Source organism: Crinia signifera, chromosome 2 (assembly GCF_055691185.1).
Source record: "Crinia signifera chromosome 2, ASM5569118v1, whole genome shotgun sequence".
NCBI classification, from domain to species: domain Eukaryota; kingdom Metazoa; phylum Chordata; class Amphibia; order Anura; family Myobatrachidae; genus Crinia; species Crinia signifera.
Genome location: NC_139218.1, coordinates 173,907,328 through 173,927,691, shown reverse-complemented (window position 1 = coordinate 173,927,691; position 20,364 = coordinate 173,907,328). Strand labels below are relative to the sequence as shown.

General features: G+C 44.0%; 1 protein-coding gene across 1 annotated transcript in view; it reads right to left on the bottom strand.

Moving 5' to 3' along the window:
- The window catches only part of ACACA (acetyl-CoA carboxylase alpha), a 551,747-nt gene that overhangs the window by 515,969 nt on the left and 15,414 nt on the right, over positions 1-20,364 (bottom strand). The window contains exons 3-5 of the mRNA XM_083173207.1: positions 12,109-12,259; positions 10,314-10,417; positions 5,087-5,168 (exon numbers count right to left, since the gene is read on the bottom strand). Of these exons, the coding sequence (XP_083029333.1) occupies positions 5,087-5,168; positions 10,314-10,417; positions 12,109-12,259 (337 nt within the window). The remainder of the gene's footprint in view (positions 1-5,086; positions 5,169-10,313; positions 10,418-12,108; positions 12,260-20,364) is intronic.

Genomic DNA, 20,364 nt, shown 5'->3' with positions numbered 1-20,364 from the left:
CCGAGCACGAAGCATGGCGAGCGCAGCGAGCCCCACGAGGGGACGCGGAATACATGTAAAGTAATACGCGTCCGCTCGCCACGCTTCGGGCTCGCCACACTATAGAAAATCAACTCCTGGCCACTCCTCTTCCACCCACAGTGCACATGACTAGAGAGGACACTGGATGCACGCTGCTGGGCTCCCAGGCTGCAGGGGAAAAGGTAGACAGGCTACATCACTGGCCACCAATGTTTTTGATGCTTTGTAAACAACACTGCACACTACACACCATTATACTCTGGCCCATTGCACAAAATGCTGTACCACTGCAAGTTGCTGGCCATGCAGGCCCATGTGCACACCATTATACTGCCCCACTTGCCACCATTATGCTGCAGCAGGAGCATGTGCACACTGTTTTATGTTGCCTTATTGCCCGTTTGCACACCATTTGTTGCTGCACCCAGTGTCCCATTATTTTGCCCCACTGCAAGCTGCTGCCATGCGGGCCCATGTGCACACTGTTTTATGCTGCCCCATTGTCCGTTTGCACACCATTTGTTGCTGCACCCTGTGTCCCATTATTTTGCCCCACTGTAAGCTGCTGCCATGCAGGCCCATGTGCACACTGTTTTATGCTGCCCCACTGCTTGTGTGCACACCATTTGTTGCTACACCCTGCACGTCATTGGGCAGTATTCAATGAGGCTGATTCGCCATGTTTTATGGCGATTTTGTGCTATTTTCGTGCTGTACGGCGATTTTGTGACTAAAACGGTGAATCACCCTATTCAATGACCAGATGGCGAATACATTTCAAGGTTTTTATCGCCATGATTCACCGAGTAGCAATCGCTATCTTTTTATGGTGAAGTGGAATGTGAACTTTTAAAATAAAGTGTTTTGTTTTTTACATTTGGTGTCAAAAAATCAGGAATTTTATTCTGAGGAGGGGCATGCTATTTTTATTCATGTGCTGTAAGCACATGAATATATATTTAATAAAAAAATATATATATATTTTTTTTTTTTACACAGCAGCCAGCAGGGGGCCGGGAGCCGAGCCGCTCATTAGATATTCATATATTCACTGCACCCGATCATTACATATGCACGATCGGGTGTAGTGAATACCTGGTCCCCTGTTGGCTATCCCGGGGGGCAGCCTGTGCTGCCTGGCTCCAGGGGAGCCCACCTCCCCCCCACAAACTTTCTGGGGCAGGCAGGGAGACTTCCCTCTCCCTGCCTGCCGCCGTCCTCAGGCTCCCTGCGGCATCGCCGCAGGAGTTAAAATAGGCCGGTCAGGGGCAGTGAGCCCCTGACTCGTTGAATACTGGAGCCAGCGAGGCTCCGGAACACGGCGGGCAGTGGCGAATGTGCAGCGAATCCTAAACAGGATTCGCTGCACATCGTCAAAATTCTCATTGAATACTGCCCATTGTATTATCATAAACACCTCACCAAATTTTAACTTCAAAACAAACTTTATTTTATAACACGAACTATAATACAAAATACAATATCAACAGTATAATAAATGCAACTATAATGCACCAACTTTCTCAACAATATTTACAGATTTTTTTTATTTTTAATTCTGTAGAAGTCGCATGAAACATGGGACTTAATTTTTGGCTTTATCAGCCTTTACCGCGAGGAGGAGTGTTTATGGCTGACGTCATCCCCTGACTACAGTAATAAACAGAAGCAGGAGGCTGCCTACAACCGCCTGGTGGAGTACTCCAAGCCCACATACTTTGCTGCCTAGGTGACATGGGTGCGCCAAAAAATTGCAAATTTTCGCACAGTGTTTGTAAAAGAAAACAGGAACATCGAGGAGTCCAAGAGGTCGGGGCTGGGTGCAGACAAGGTGTACGTTCCGCAGCTGTGGTACTACAAGGAGCTCAACTTCCTTTTGAAGAAGAGGTCACCAAGGGAGTCGCTCGTAGTGATGGCAGAGTCCGAGGAGGGAAGTCAGGATGCAGAGGAGGAGAGTGGTGTAAGTAGATATTGTTATTGTTTTTATTATCTGATTGATTCCTCCTGCCATGCCACAGCTCCCTCCACATTGAAAAAAAGCATTTTGTAGCTTTCACGCACCTGTTTGGCCCCTAGCAGAGGCGCGTAAGGATACTGCAGGAGCTGACACAGATGAAATCTGCACTTGCTCCACTGGCTGGTGCGGGTCATTGGGTCCTGCTGGGAACAAAGTCATTCTGCTGGTAAGCTTGCGATGGAGCATGTTGTGCAGTAGACAGCAGGCTGTTACTGCATAGTTTATTTTGTCCAGCCGCATGTTGATGGGTCGGTGGAAGATCCTGAACTGGTTGCTGAGAATGCAAAATGCATTCTTCACAACCCTACGTGCCCTAGAAAGACGGTAATTAAATTTATCGAACAATGAGCTTCAAGGGAAATCAAACCCGAGATTGCATCGAGTGCAATCGCACAAGTGTATGGGCAGTATAAACCCTAATTTACTGTGAAAACACAGTATCCTATCTCACACCCATGTTACCCATGTTTCTGGCTAATGCTGGATTATTTATTTTTTAACTTTCCATTTTACATTTTCTTTACAGAACAAATAACCACAAATAGGGGGAAATTTAATAGGATGAGAGATTCAGAAAGTGAGAGATTTGGTAAGAAATATCCAGTGTTTTTAAAGTGGCAAACCAGTTTGATTTTTGAAGTGTAAATGATTGCTGCTTTTAAAAAACATGGAGATTTTTTTTTACCAAATCTCTCACTTTCTGAATCTCTGATCCTATTAAATTTCACCCATAAATGTATACCGAAACACACACACACATATATATATATATATATATATATATATATATACACATATATACACACAGTATGTATATTTACATAGAGTAAGGTTTATTTTACATCAATATACCGGTACATCTTTGCTGCAGTATTGCCAAACTGCCCTATTTTGGCATGCAAGGTCTCGTGACAATCTTCTAGCATCAAGAATCCTTTTCGCAGAAAATTTGTCTTCTTTGCAATGCAATGTTATTAGGACGCACAAGGAGCTGGGCTGATTTGATATATGAAACTTGTTTATCTGTATGCTGCCGAGTCTCTGAATGTGCATATGAAGTTGTCTTGCGACTAGGACATGTTTTTGAAAAAACAAATAGTTGACTTTAGCAGAGTTGCATGGGACCTGGCATCTCATGCTAGGAATCCTGTGATGTTTGACGTGTCGAGACTGGATGTAGGAGGACACATCTATAATACTTTACCATAAATTGTGCGAGCCTAATTTAACTTTAACTCATAGAAGACTTTTGACCAATTTTTCTTTATAGTAAATTGCGCTGGCCACACTATTCTATTCTCAACTCCACGCCGACGTGGATATTGGGGGTATGAAAAGGTCGGAGGACGCGTACCGCCGCCCCTCGCAGGCTCGCAGCGCTCGCCACGCTTCGGGTTCACGTTGATCGTGGGGTGGCGTTAACAATTGTGGGGGCCATTTCACACTTCAGGGGGCCTATTTGGGCTCTGTGGCCCATTTAACATTGTTTCCTATGGAAAAATCGGGTCCATTGAGGCATTGAACAGTAAAATCGCGTCCATTGAGACTTTTAACATTGTTCCCTATGGGAAATCGCAGCCATCGCGTCGGTCGCGTCGCACCCGATTTTTTAGTGCATTCAATGACCGCGATGGGCGCCGTGCTAGGTAAAGAGTACCTTATCATTTTTAGATTACTATTAGACTGGTCCCAGCTCCCACAGTAAACAAACTATAATAGGACAGGTTTGTTTGTACAGTATCCTCATCATAACAAGAGGAGCAGTAACAGGCAATATACATTTGTGTAAGGAATTCCAGTGTGATAAAAAGAGCAAAACATTGCGAAAGGATCACCAACACCTAATACACTACAAATCACATACCAGCACTGTTAATAGGGGTGCCGGATGGGGTCCCGACAGTCATTAACCCGACGTCGGGATCCCGACTGTTAAAACACCGACGGCCGGGTTCACGACGGCCGTCGGCTATTTTCCCTCGTCGGGGTCCACGACCCCCATAGAGGGAGAATAGAATAGGTGGCGAGCGCAGTGAGCCCGCAAGGGGCTTTTTTGCGCTGGCCACACTGGCTGAGTCCGGGCAGTCGGGATCCTGACGTCAAGATAATGACTGTCGGGTTCCCGACTGTCGGAGAAACATACCACACTCGTTAATAGAACCATTAATAGGGAGTTTTCCTATTAGCAGTAGTATTTTACTGCTGCGGATAGCTTCGCAGGGGGCAATTCAATCAGTGATTCCACCCACTGATTAAATTTATGAATGTAAGTAAAAGTGCCATCTACAACCACCTGAAATTTTCTTTCACTGATCTTTGTGTTTGCAATTTTAAATGCAAACATATGTTGGGGTATAGGTTGTACACCTGTTCATGCAGATGTTTGATTATCTGGTAGGGTTTCTGGGTACTCCATAGTGGTAGCCCCTAGAAGTGTGTAGACATAGAGAAAAATAGGCATGGGAATCGGAGTGTGGGGTCTATGTTGTTGGTGCCATCCAGGCCCGGCAACAAGGGGGGTCAAAGGGGACAGCTGACCCGGGCCCGACGAAAGAGCCATCCACCCCCCCCCCCCCTGCTCAGCCGTCCCACAGCTTGCTATGCTAAAGCGCAGACCGCGTTGTGAGGGAGCATATCAATTGATAGAGCGCAGTGTGAGGGAGTGTGTCAGTGTGCTAAAGCGCAGACCGTGGGGTGAGGGAGTACATCAATGTAATAGAGCACACCACTCCAGTAATGGGCATGCGCTTCCAGTTTATGTCCCAGCAAAGGGGGTGATCGTGTTTGAGGGGGCCCTCAGAGATATCAATGTATTGGGCCCCAAAATTTCTGTTGCCAGCCTTGGTGCCATCAAAAGTTCATGTTCATTTTAATCTAACATGGCCCACCCTGTTAAACCATACTATTTTAGAATATTTATTATGGCAGGATGTAATCTCAGGAAACTTAACTTGGGAGACAAAAATACTGTAAGACAGTGAGAAGAAATACAAAAAAGTAACTACAATTATAAATTCAGAAAAAATCAAATATGCAAACACACTTTACCTTGAGCACGTATTTCTTTCCCTCGTAGATAAGTTCCACATCCACAGTATTTAACAGAGTGTGTGCGGGTAACACTTGACCTCTGAAATGTAAGAAAATAAGGGTGTGGTAGAGCTCACAGACAATGTCTAGTCAGACAGTCAATAGGTAGACATCAAAACTTAGACATGCATTAGTTAGACATTGACAAAAGTTAGACATGCATTAGTTAGACATTGACAAAAGTTAGACATGCACTAGTTAGACAAAAAACACAGAAAAAAAGCAGCGCTCAAATTTGATGGAGGATGGAGTCCAACAATTTGCAGTTTTTATCCTGTGGGCCCAAACGAGGCAGTGGCTGTTGTTGGTAGCTTACCTTCAACCTAGTGGCCAGGGGCATCCAATTTTGTAGGAATGTGCCGGAGACTTCCAAAACGTTATTCCTACAAAATAAAAACTGCCGATTGTTGGACTCCATCCACCTTGCGGAAATAATACAGTGTGTGGACAGTGCAGAATCATTGTTCCTCCAACCCCAATCAGGGGACCTCCGTACACACGTGAGTTCTGGTCATCCAATTGTTTTTAAAACAACATTTTTTCATATGTATTTTTTGTCAATTTATTGTGCATTTTCTTCTTTTTTATGTGCTTATATCTGTGAATTACACATGTGTTTTTTATATGCATGACAACATATGCATTATTTATACGGTTGAGAATAAATAATTTACATTTTATAAATTGATTCACTCATTTTTAAATTTGAGCGCTGCTTTTTTCTGTGTTTTTTTGTTTCCTTTTTGTGGGGACTGACCCTCCCCCTCTTAAGCAGCTGCTCTAATTGATTAGGCCACTCATTTATAAGCGCTCCTGGGGTCAACACTAATCTTGTAGATCCCCCCTTTGTACAACTGCATGCATTAGTTAGACATTGACAAAACTTACAACACAAGTAAAATGTTGACATGAAAAATCAGTATGTGTATATGGTACATTGCATCTACAATGTTTAGGTCTACATTTATATGGTTGACCACTAATGGTCGACAGGATCAATTGGTCACCAGAGTCTAATGGTCGACAACCAAAAGGTCGACAGTGAAAATGTCGACAGGATCCAAAGGTTGACAGACAATGGTCGACTTTGTAAAGGTTGACATGAGGTTTTTTTTGTGTCTATGTCCGACATGCACACTATCTAAGTGTACCGTGTCCCGTCGCATGGCTCGCTGCGCTTACCATGCTTTGGGCTCGGTGCCTCGCTGCACTTGGCACGCTATTATATTCTCCCACCATGCCGTAGTGGATGGTAGGGCATGAAATACCGCCTGTGGGCACGTCGACTCAAATTTTTGTAAATAAAAATGCCTGTCGACCTTTTTCATGTTGACCGTTTTCATGTCACCCTTTTGACCACGTCGACCTTTGGCTGTTGACTTATTGACCCTGTCGACCTTTGGACCCTGTCAAACTTTTCACTGCCGACCATTGTATTATCATGTCAACATTTTACTTGTGCTGTTAGTTTTGTCAGTGTCTGACTAATGCATGTCTAACTTTTGTCAGTGTCTGACTAATGCATGTCTAACGTTTGTCAGTGTCTGACTAATGCATGTCTAACTTTTGGTGTCTATCTATTGACTGTCTGACTAGTCATTGTCTGTCTGCTGTCTGGAACCCGAAAATAAATGCCTCAGATATATTAATATGTATAACAGTGTAAGAATCAGCTCTCAAAAATTCACATTATGAAAAGCAGCATTACAGACAAATTTTCTCAGGAATTTGGCCCAGGAACCTTGCACACCAGCGCTAGTCGCAGGTTGTCCCTGCGGCCAACCCAGGAATTCGGGATGGTGTGAAAGCCTCAGATGTAGTTTTACTGGTTGCCATCTGGCCTATTCCTTATGTTCATCAAGTTTTTAAGTTCACTCCTTCCATCCAATGTTTAAGCCCTAGTGACATCTAAGTACTATTTATAACTTAACTCCTATAGTTATGGCAGCTATTATAGGTGAAACCCCCATAAAGTCAGATATTGGGAGTTTATGTGGCCCGGTGAACACTATGCCCCCAGGGGTGTGTGGCATAATGTAATAGGTATTATGGTGTGGAGCATGTTTAATGGGTATTATGGTGAAAATTTTTGATGGGCTCCTGCGGCATGCACTGTCCCTTGTTTTAGTGCGTGTGTGTATGTGAGGGGAGATCCAATTCCTTTTCTGACACAGTTCAACATGTCTAGATATGGCACTGCTGCTACTAGCCACATTATGAGTATGATGCACTACTACTACTACAGGCATAATACACCCTTGTTTTCAGCATGTGCCTTCGCCATACACTATCTCTTTTTGTAACGTATAGGAGGGCACAAATTTATAGTTTGCAGGAGGGCGCCAAACACCCTAGCACTAGCCCTGCCCACACAGATAAACACACATCCGGCTAGTGCTCTAAAACAAGTATCTATTTCTATCTGTTCTCCAAGTTATGGTATATTCAAATTTACTGATAACCTAACAAATAAACATAATTCCAGGCACACAGCACAAAAGAAGAATATAAGACATTTTACAGTGCATGCCAGTAATACAACAAAGAGATAAGAAAAAAACTTTGGTGAATCAGAACTCATTCTTACAGTATATTATCAATGGCAAAACTAAATAATGGCAATTATCATTAGATGAAAATTTAAGGCTCAGATAGTGCTTTACAGAGATTACTTTTGAGAGGTTATCATTAAATCCAAATCAGAGGTAAAAAAGCAACAATGGGATTAGAATGTCAGAGAGGCAAATCAACTACAGTCGGTTATGTTAGGAGACCTACATGTAGTGGTAACTTTAAAATGCTCAACCCTTAATCTTTCGATGTGATGCTTAAACAAAGTATTCAATGCCTCTGATTCGCTGTACTTTACTGCGAATCTGGCAATTCGCCGGGGTAATGGCGAATTTTCTGTCAGAAAAAAACAATTTGCCCTATTCAATGGAGACAATTCGCTACAAATGAACAGCGAATGTCTGGTGATTCGCCGTGTGTGATTCTTCGCAATTCGCCGGTGGTTTTCAATGGGGTTTTTAGTGGAATTCGCCGAGAGTGTATTCAATGCTCAAATGGAGAACTGCTTTCTCCAGTGATTTTCACCATGATTCACCGCTTTGCATTCGTCATCTATTTAAGGTGAACTGGAATTTGATCTTTTAAAATGAAGGCTTTTTTTTTTTGTCTAACAAAATAAGTTATTACATTTTTTGAATAGTCTTTCTATTTCATGAAATGGACAAGTATCACATAAATATATTTAAAATAAAAAAAATTTTTTTTACATACCATATGCAGGGGGCAGGGGCGATGGGAACTAGTAGTTCTCATCCACTACAGGGACCCCGCGGCTGATCTCACATACACCGCAGGGACCTCCTGCCAGACCCTGCTGCATGCCACCCACCAGAGGACAGGGGTCCCTGCAGCCCTTATGACAGATCAGCCGCCCCCCCCCCCCCCCCCCCCCCCTGCAATAGTCATCCACTCCGGCAGCCGGTTCAGTAAAGTGCGGACCTCCGCAGAAGGGAAAGTGGGGGCGTCTAGAGGAAGATGCCACTCACCAGCCCAGTCTACTCTCCGCTGGCGTCCGACACCCCCGACATGCCGCCCGCTCTGCTCCCCGACCCCAGAGGGGCAACAGGCGGGACACTGACCTGCCTCTGCCTCAGCAGCTGTTAGTAGGGAGTCAGGAGCAAAAGCAGACCTCCGGCTCCTGCAGCCCCAGCGCGGTGATACCAGATGTCAGCGCCGGGGCTGCTGGAGCCAAAGGTTTGCAACTGAAGCTGCTGCTGGACCCCTACTCAGGCTGTGTGGGGGCTCTCAGCGGCATTAGTGCGATCCCCCCGCCGGGACTACGCTCCATCCCCTGCAGTGGCAGTGTAGCCACAGAAGCAAGGGTGAAAGCAAGGACCGCAATTCGTCATGGGGGGTCATTTTCGCCATCAGGGGCGGAGCCCCTGACGCGTTGAATACAGTGAACAAGCGGCTGCCGGCGAATCTCCCAGAAGGGACACAGGATTCGCTGCCGCCCACGACCCCCCGGCCATTGAATACTGGCCAAAGAAGTATATTCTGCAACAAAACTAGGGTGGCCAATCCCGGGATCTGCGCATGCGCAGTCTAATTCCGGGCAGTGTCTGAGCGGGTGCTCAGCAGCTGCCCGGCTTCTCCTGCCCAATGTGGTCCAGCTCTGCGCAGCATGATGACATCAGAGTTCATGCTGCGCAGGCCTCCTCCATCCTGTGACCGGACAGAACACCCGCCCAGCAGTGGACCGACTAGCTCCCAGCCTCCCACCCGCTCATCCAACAGCGGAGCAGCACACACCAGGCGACCAGCCCGGACTATATCAGACCGGCTCGCCCACCAGCCCGGCTCCACCTCCTGGCTCCCGTCCACACCACGCATCTGTAAATAAGTATGCGGGGCAGACGAGGCAGATTTTTTGATTAGGGAAGCAAATCCCGGGATCCCGGGAATCCCAGGATTGGCATCCCTAAACAAAACCCATCAATGGCTAGATGGTATTTTGAAGGTTGTCCAGTTTCTATGCACCAGGGACACTGCAACCTTTATTATTTATAATTTTGCCAGCTCTACTATTACCATCTACCATGCAAAGTCATTTAAAGCCCCTTCTTTGGCTAATGGCATAAACATTGAATACTAAGCACTGAAGGAAAGAGGTGAGAAGCACATACATAGATTATTGGATCCAGTACAAATATGTCAACCTTTTTAATGTCACAGAAAACTGTTTTTGATTTTTTTTAACAATCTTTTTCTGGTACTTATGTAATATCTGGGCTCCCGTTTTTCTTATGAGACCGCATCCCCTCGCGGGGCTCGCTGCGCTCGCCACGCTTCGGGCACGGTGGCTCGCTGCGCTCGCCACACTATATAAAATCAACTCCATGCGTAGTTGGATAGTAGGGGTATGAAAAAATGGGATGCATTTAACATGGGAGCCCAGATAATACATAAGTACCCTTTTTCTTTTATGAAGCATGAATACATGAATTCAGATTAAAATGAAAGACATATGATGAATATAAGTAGTAATATAAATTAAGTATCAACATACACAGTAAAAAATAATAATATACTTATATTAAAATCATTGCAATTGCCAATGTTCTATACATATGGTAATAATAAATACAAAATATAGTACAGTTTTAAAAGTTACCTCTCTAATGAATGTAAGAAATTGGAAACACTGTTTCTGAGGCTCATATCTGCAACATGTAATGCGCCGCAAACAATCCCAAGCATAGTGTCTGGACGTTCAGCCTAGGAGACAAATACATCTGGTCATTTCTTAAACAAAACCTACATACAAAGTTTTAAAGCTTCTAATGATGTGTACACGCAGTAGGATATGCCATGCTATGCGAGTCCCGATGCGATCAGATCGCATCGGGACTCGCATCGCACGGCATGCATGTAATGGCACAGTTTTGACTATATACTGCAGATCTGCACTATATAGTGAAGGCAGTCAAGACTATCTGCCTTGTGATACGTGAACACGCATCGGGATCGCAAGCAGATTGCAAGGGTTAAAACCCTTGCGATCTGCATGCGATGCCGACACTATCTTGACTATATCGTCAACATCGGGAGGCATATTGTACCGTGTACACACTATAAATGTTCAAAGCAGATATACTCAGAAACATTTTATAAACAATATTTTTTTTTAAGTTAAAAAGTAATCATTCTAAACGCTACAGATAACTAATAAGAAGGCTAATCTTGTATTTTTAGAATAACGATTACACACTCTGTTTAAAAGGTGTATACAAACGGTGAGATTTTTGGCTATGTATGATTTTATACTATGTGATTTGTCTTGAACATCCCAGAGCCCAGAAACCACCAATATGGACTATATGCATTGTGCGATTTTGACAATGTTAGATTTTGGCTATGAAAGATTTTAGGCCCCATACACTATGCAATGTCGGCCCGATTTCACCAGATTTCAGCGGATCGGGTCAAGAAATCGTGTCAAATTTGCCCAAACTGCATGTGTATGACATCCGATCCGGTGCGCGGTCCCCTGCACATCAGATCGGAGGTCGGAAGGGCTGCACCTAAAATAAGTCGTATGTGCTCCAGCGATCTATTGCATCTGATATGGTCCGTAGGTGTGTGCCACCAGTGTGGCACCGCTGGCACACACTGTGTAAAGTGTTTCTGCCCGGTCAGGATACATACCGCTGGCACACACTGTGTAAAGTGTTTCTGCCTGTTCAGGATACAAGAAAAAGTCAAATTCTAAGGAAAGTGTATTGATTGAAGAATATCTTAACACAGCACACATATAGGGGAACACAAAAAGATGTGTTACCCAGGCCAGTGCTAAAGACAAAGGATTATAAAGCTGCTCCAGGGCGTAGTCCTGAACCCCACATATATATCTGCAGTGGCGCTCTTCCAGCATCCCCGGTGGTTAGGAAATACAGGGGGAAAAAAACCTTTATTTTTGTTTATATTATTTCAGTATACTAGGGTTCAATATAACACTAGAATATAGTGGTTCTTTCCGATTTGTCTTTAGGACAAGTCGGACAAGTTTATGGGGGCCTTTTGACTATAATAGAACACTAGATTGTACACAATATATTCAAAATTTACCTGCCTGCTGAGTCTATTTTTTCTTGCAATGCTGATCCCACAGGAGGTTCGCATCAGCCTAACAAGCTGTACCTATATATATACGTGACATATGTGCTAAGATTTCTACTGATTTTGTCTATAAAGTCAAAATCTTTAGCTCATATTGCACCACGTGTATGCACCATTAGAGAGTCTGAAGTTTACTTTCTATAGTTTTTAAGCATTTATGTAGTTTAATAAATGAATACGATGAGAACATGTAAATTCTATAATTTAACTGCTACATACTACTGTAAGGTGGGGGAATAGGACATACATAAGCCTGTGATATACAGGACAAGAATTAACCTACTCCTTACCTGCACTTTCTCAGAGATCAGTCTATCCAGCCAGCCAGTGTCAATTCTATTTCGCTGGAAGCATTCAGTTTCAAGAAGTTTTATCAAATATTCCACTGTTGTTCGAAAATCTCCACGAATGGACAATTCCTTTAAAGCCACCACCATATTCCTAATGGTAAAAAAAATGGAATGCAAAGTCAAAACATTTGGTTATTGTTTCCAAACAGCTTACACATTGGAACATGATCTACCAAATAGAAGCATAAAATTCCAACACTGGTCTAGGCAATACTATAATGAAATAAGTGCATTGTTACAGTAGAAAAATCAGTAAAATTCAGAAACAACTTCGCCTAGCTCAACGTCATGGACCTCTCTGCTGCCTTTCACACAGTGGATCGGTCACTAGAACAAGAAGGGGAAGGTCGACATGCATCAATTTTGACATACCTGAAGGTCAAAAGGTCACTTGGTCAACACATGCATTAGGTTGACCTTTTTTAGTGTACATGTCGACTGTGTCGACATTCAGGATAAAAAAAGGGAAAAACCCCATGTCGACCTTTTGACTGGCGACTTAGCCCATGTCAACTTAATGCACGTGTCGACCCAGTGACCGGTCGACCTAAGCCCATGTCGACAATCAGGTGTGTCGACCTTGATTGGATCTAGGAGTCCAAATGGATCTAGGAGTCCAAATAGACAGCAAACTAGGATGTAGTGTAGCTACAAAAAAGGCCAACAAAATTCTGGCATGTATTAAGAGGGGAATGGAAACTAGGGACTCAAGGGTAATTATGCCACTATATAAAGCATTGGTGAGACCTCACCTAGAGTACGGAGTACAGTTCTGGGCCCCACACTATAAAAAGGATATCATAGAATTAGAAAAAGTCCAAAGGCGAGCAACAAAGCTTATTAGGGGAATGGAGAATTTAAGCTACGGGGAGAGAGTAAGCAATTTGGGACTATTTACATTAGAAAAGAGACGTTTAAGGGGGGACATGCTCAACATGTACAAGTATATCAAGGGCCAATATAAGGAACTGTCACACATCCTCTTTTCTACTAGAAAGGAATCTAGGACGCGAGGGCAAGAGTATAGATTAGAAGAAAAAAGATTTCATTCAGCTAGTAGAAAGAATTTCTTTACGGTCAGAACAGTCAAACTCTGGAACTCTCTTCCCAGAGAGGTGGTAACGGCTTGCTCATTAAATGCGTTCAAGGCAAAGTTGGACAAACTTTTACTGGAGAAAAACATCCATGGGTACAAATAAGAAATATAATTTGTCTGTAAAATAACAGAACCTACCAAATCAGCAATGGATATCTATACCAGGCTGAACTAGATGTACGCAAGTCTTTTTTCAGCCTTACCTACTATGTAACTATGATTAAGAAAGAAAAACGTGGGGTGCTCAAAGGTGAACAAGAAGAATTACAATTTATTAAAAACAAACAAGCAGCACAAAAAACACATACAAATCTCTAAAACCACATTATATCATAAGACATACATTTGTAAGCACTGGATAAGTAAGCGCATATACAGTATGTTATGTTTGCCATCCTTGCTGGCGGGTCGCCAGAACGTACGCGCTGGCGACCCGCCAGCAGCCTCGCCAGCGAGGAGACTGAGACGCACGTGCGTCTCTCGCGCACGCGCGTCTCAGTCTCCGTCGCTAGCGCAACGGAAACCCTGTCCGTCTCCGCCTCAGGGAGACGGACAGGGTTAGGGGGGGTTAGGGGGGGTGCGGGCAGGCGGCGGAGACCCGGGGGAACGGATGGAAGCGCCGTCGGAAGGGGACGCGCGCGCCGCTCGTGCACGTGCGTCCCCTTCTCGCCATGGCGCTGGCGGGGGATGGCGGCTGGCGACGCCAGCGCCATCCCCTGCAAAGATGGGACCTGACCCATCTGTATAATGGGCCTCTTCTCTTTTAAATTGGGGAGGGATGGTGGAAATGAATCAGTACAAGTCCAATTCCTTTTAAGACTAAAATGTCCACTTTTCCTTTTTAGACCGTACCAATTTTAATAGGATGGCTGGTGTGCACACTTAAGAATATGCGGCAATAGAGCCTTGCTTTGATAGAAATGTAACCACTCGTTGGTTTGGAAACAAGGACTTCTGTTTTTAGATAAATGGCAACAGTGTCCGTCCTGTTTCCACAGGTAGCTCTTACCGCTCTGTAGAATGGGTAGTTTTAAAGGTAATTTGCAGACAGGTTTGCGCCGCAGCGCCTGCTCTCTCCGTATCTCTCCGTATCTCTCGGCTGACCTGTGAATTTGAAGAGATCAGCCGGCTGTAGTTTCCCGACAGAAGCCGTCTCCTCGTCGCAGCCTTTCTCTGCTGTCAATCCCGCACAACGCTCTGCCACAGCATATGTGATGTTGGGTAGAGTTTGCGGCTAGTGGAGGCAATACGATTCCGGCTCTGTGTGAAGCGGGTGGTCAGGTAACGTGGGCAAGCCTTCAGATGTCCTTTGGAGCGCGTTTTGCCGCACACTGGGCGGCTTTCTCAACCAGATGTCCACCTTGATGCCTGTCAACCTTCAGTGGTCGACCCAACGTATGTCGATCACCCTCTACTGTGCGTAACCTCCAGGCCACCATCTCTGATTGTTTTCTCCAAGTTCCTCTCCTGAACCATTTCCTACCTCATTTACCACTCCTCTGTCACTATGCCAAGGCTCCCATCCTCTGTAGAATTCTATTCAAATTGCTCACTGTAACATTCTCCAACTTCACTCCTCACTATGGGGTAGATATATGAAGCATTGATAAGGGAGGAGAAGTGAGCCAGATGAGAAGTGGCCCATGGCAACCAATCAGCACTGAAGTAACATCTATAATTAGCATAATATAAAATTATACAGAGAGTTCTCCTCCCTTATCACTACTTCATACAATCTACCCCTATATGTCTAACCTCACCTCCTACCATACTCCATCCTGCCTACTTCGGTTGACCAATGACTTTGTCTTTCTTCCAGTTGCTGACAGCCAAATCCATTACTGGAATGATCTCCTTTAACTATCCCCTACCCTGTATGGCTTTGAATGGGCACTGAAAACCCACATGTTCATAAAAGCAAAACAGCCTACCGCTTTACCTTGTCAGCACGCGGCTTACAACTAAGGATGTGCACCGGCCACTTCTCGCATTTTGGGTTCTGATTAACTTCAGGTTTTGGGTTCTAATGGGTTTTGCCAAAACACCCCCTAAATGTTTTGGTTTTTGGGTTCTGATTTTTTTTTTTAAAGCATAAAAACTGCTAAAATCGCAGAATTATTTTTTTTTTTTTTGCTCCTACGCTATTATTGACCTCAATAACATTAATTTCCACTCATTTCCAGTCTATTCTGAACACCTCACAATATTGTTTTTAGGGCAAAAGGTTGCACCAAGGTAGCTGGATAACTACAGATGGAGCGCCTCTCATTCTTTCCGCCAGCACGACATCGCAGAGGTCTTGGTGATCCTCTCTTCTTCTTGCGCTACCAACCGCCAAGGGGCTTGGATGCTCACCATGCAAAACAAGTCGCCACCTCTGGGTGGCTAATGCTCCACCAATCTGGCGACAGATTGATATACTGTACCGTTGGAGCGGTATCGACATTCCCCGAGCGGAGCGAGCTTACACAGTATACTACAGTATGAGACGCTCATGTGTCTCATCCCCGTGAACATCGCTGTGGCTCCAACTGTACTGTACAACTGTACTTCTGCTGTGTGCTAGTATAATTGTTGTGTGTGTACTGTGATAATTAATTTTGTCAATGAATACTATTTAACCATTTAAGTGTCCCAGTGCTAACCTTATGTGCTTAGTCGGCAATAAGAAGGAGAAGAGGCTTTCATAAAATCAGCCCTCTCCTAACACATTAGGCGGCATTGACCGCGTATTCAGAGCACAGTGCATTATATTAGTGCTATATGGATGAATTAAAATGTATTTATTAATAATTTCTTGTATGGCGCACACATAATCTGCAGTGCTTTACAGAGAATATTTGATCATTCACATCAGTCCCTGCCCCAGTAAAGCTTCCAATCTATATTAAATGAGCTTAAAGCTTAATTTATCTAGTTTCCTTGGTCCATTTGGCTCAGAACTGGGTTTGTATGGAAGAGGAGACGTTTATCTACCAGAATATATGAACCCCAAGATTCTGAGACCCCTGGAAAGGGTAACTGCAAACATAAGAACCCATGGTGGGTCTGAATTAACAGGTCCATGCTAGTCAATGGGGGGAAATTGTGTCTATTTTGCACCCTGATATCTCTGGTTCTATGTGGCCTGGAGACTGGTACCATATGAAAGAGGAGACTCTTGGCTTACAGAGTAGACTAAATAGTACTTTATATGACATCAGTAAGGGAAGCGGCAAGCATCTGTAGTTAGGGTCCCCTCCAATTGTCCACCTACTGTAGCTCATTACTACTGAGTACCGCAAATAGGAAATACTGTATAGAGAGGCTAAAGACAGTGTTTTTGCATCCAAGAAGTTAGGGAGGAGCTTTTATCTATCCCCATTAAACTTATATTGCTATTACTTATAACTGTAACTGTTACAGCAGAGTACAAAAAAAGCTGTTTGTGCTATTGAGTACACAAAGTGCTATTGAGACGCATGTGCTACTTATTAAGGGCCCCATACATCAGCAAATAATTGTGACAATTTTCAGATATGGAGACGATTGCCACAATTAATTTTAGATGTGTGGGCTCCCCCTTTTGGCAATCCCAATCAAAATCGTCAATCGATTGCTTAATCAGGTTTTTAAACATGTTTAATAATCTGGTATTATCTGCAGATCTTTTTTATATGTGTGGGCATTCCCAATTCGTCTTCTTCATCTATTTACATTATGAAAAGCAATCGATTGGGCAATTTCCAGATATGAAGATGCAATCTTTAGATGGAAAAATCTGCCGATCACTGAAATAAATCTGTAATGTGTGGACAAAGTCAGATAGATTGTAAAATCCATTTATCTGGCCAAAATATCCCTATATCTGAAAATCCATAAATTGTGATTGCTGATGTATGGGGCCCATTACCCAAATAGGAAAAACTCTATGGAGGTTCTAAGCACAGTGTTTTGGCATCCAGGAGCTTAATGAAGAGCTTTTATCTATCCCCATTAAACTTATATTGCTATCACTTATAACTGTAACTGTTACAGCAGAGTACAAAAAAAGCGGTTTGTGCTATTGAGTACACAAAGTGATATTGAGATGCAAGTGCTACTTATTACTCAAATAGGAAAAACTCTATGGAGGTGCTAGGAACAAGGTTTTTATTGTTATTATAATTATTATCTTTAATTGAAACATTTACAAACCTTATATTTAATAAAACTAGACAAACATAAAAAAAAATGTTTTCATAAAAGCCTTTTGGTGTGAGCCCATGCACAAGAACCACAAAGCATGCCGTGTAATGCATAGTGTTTGTATAGCGCCTTCCCCAAGCAAGATTGACTGAATCAGCCTCTTTCATTGCATGCTCTGTGAAAAGTTCTTCTAAAGAGGGGGAAGGGATGCGGTGGTTGGGGTGGGCTGAATACAATACCTTCAACACTAAACCACAATGGGAGTGTCTAAGATGCTGTAGCGACATGTTTGACGGAGTGTCTAGATTAATGGGTCAATTGGGAAAAATGTGTCTATTTTGCACCCTGATATCTCCGGTTCTATGTGTTCTAGAGACTTGAGACTGGTACCATATGAAAGAGGAGACTCTTGGCTTACAGATTATGCTAGTACTATGTAGTACTATGACATCAGTAAGGGAAGCGGCAAACATCCGTAGTTAGGGTCTCCTCCAATTGTCCACCTACTGTAGCTCATTACTACTAAATACCGCAAATGGGAAATACTGTATAGAGAGGCAAAAGACAGTGTTTTGCAACCAAGAACTTAGGGAGGAGCTTTTATCTATCCCCATTAAACTTATATTGCTATCACTTATAGCTGTAACTGTTACAGTAAAATGCAATAAAAGCTGTTACTGTCTGTGCAGACGCACGGAAATCGTGTATTTTTGTGTATTAAATACTGTATGCTCTAACTGACCTACTGTACTATAGCTGTGTTTAAAAAAAAAATGATCCCTTTATGAATCAAACTCAGGCATACTGGCACGCTTATCCACTACTTTACAACACTTGACAAGAGTGGCCAGACTTTCCACTCAGATGCATCCTAGCGCCTTTTGACCAAAACAAGGAGAAGCATTAGCGTCCGTGCCCATGCAGACGCACAGAAAGGTTAATAGGGATGCAGGAGTTTTGTGTGCTAAATATACAGTTACTGACCTACTGTAAATTTGTTGGAAAAAATAAGTTCCCTTTAATAATCAAACTCACGCATACTGTACTTTAATGTACAACATGCAGAGCGGCACGCTTATCCACTAGCCTACACACCTGATAAGAGCTATCTACAGTACTGTAGCTTACTGGACAGTACAGTAGTAGCAAAGTAGTTCCTGCGCTACAGAGCTTTTTAATATTGTAGTCACTTCATGCACACGCTGCAGCACACATTTCACGCATGCGTAGTGAAGATTTCAAAAAGTGACACCTGGTGGATGATCACTGGTATTGCACTCATCCGGCAACGCCCCCGCCAATCGCCAAGCTGTTAAAATGTTTTGCAATGCCTTGCGCCGAGGTCCGCCATGGCGGGCTGTCGGTAGAACTGCCATGGGTAGGCTGAATGATCTGTATGCTAAGCCACACAAGTGTGCGGCACAAACACGTGGCCCCAAAAAGACCCCTATCTACCCCTTGATCGTGCACTGTTTACCATGTGCAGCGAAGGAGCGGTGGGCGTTTGGTGCAGCACAGAGTTTGTCTGCAAGTGTGCAACTGTGTTGATCAGTTTAACATCCAACAAGACCCCTATCTGGCTTGATTGTGTGATTATGATTATTCTTAATTAATGTCATCTGATTGCTTAATTTAGTGATTATTATTAATTTATTAGCAGTCGTCTCTTAAATCATTGCCTAATGGGTGGAGGGGGCTAATCAATTACTAGGTGGCAGATGGAAGAGTTCCTCCACCTCTCTAGGACCCCTGGGTTGGAGATGTATCGCTTTTCAGCAACCGGTGTCTTACTACCTAACCGTACATGTACAGGTAAGCAGCCAACAAGACCCCTATCTGGGATGTGAGGGCTATCTGGCTGAGACTTCTGTCACTCAATTGATCGCTAGGGTGGATTCAGCTGATCTAGCTGGCTAGGCGGGTGTTCCCTTTCCTCCCTCACCGCTTCACATGCATCAGGTGCAGCCCCACTCCTCTGCATACAGTATGTCGTAGGTGGCCGTGTAGGTTTGAATGGCCTTTTGCTGCTCCTCCATCCTCTGCAGCATATAGAGGGTGGAGTTCCAGCGCGTCACCACCTCTTGTTTAAGCTGATGGCAGGGCAGGTTGAGGAGTTTTTGCTGAAGCTCCAGCCTTCGGCAGGCAGTGGCAGAATGCCGAAAGTGTCCGCAAATTTTGTGGGCCACCGCAAGCATCTCCTGCACGCTCCTGTCATTTCTGATGAAATGCTGCACCACCAAATTTATTGTGAGGGCAAAACATGGCACGTGCTGGAAATTGCCCATGTTTAATGCATGCACAATGTAACTGGCATTGTCCGACACCACAAACCCCCAGGAGAGTCTAAGGGGGATAAGCTGTGGAGAAGAGAGTTTGGAGGAATTCCTCTTGCGCAGAATAGCCGCAAGTTGTGGTGAAGGTTTTGGGGAGGAAGCATGTGGATGGTCGGGAACTCCCATACCCATACCTACGATACCAATTGTCTCAACCCAGTTTATTGTTTTAAATATACACCGTGTCAAACAGTATTATACGAGGGCAGATGCCCTTTCTCTGTTTCTGGTCTTACATATCATCACTATTGAGCTACCCCAAGAAGCCATCTGGAGACGGGCTCATGTACAGGGGAGTCTGATAACCCTTTTTTTGTTTAGCGCATATACTTGGTGAAGGATTTACCCACTTTGCTATTTCTAAGGGGGATAAGCCACTGGGAGATGATTTCCCTCAGTTTCTCTGAGGTTGTCGGCATTGTGCCTCTTCCTGAAACCGGTGATACACAACATAGCCTGCCTTGGAAGGAGCTGGCGTGCAGGAGATGCTGCTGCGGAAGGTGATGCATCTACCCAGTGGGCTGTCACAGTCATATAGTCCTTAGTTTGCCCTGATCCACTTGTCAGTAGTTAAGTGTACAGTGGGTACAGCCGCATTTT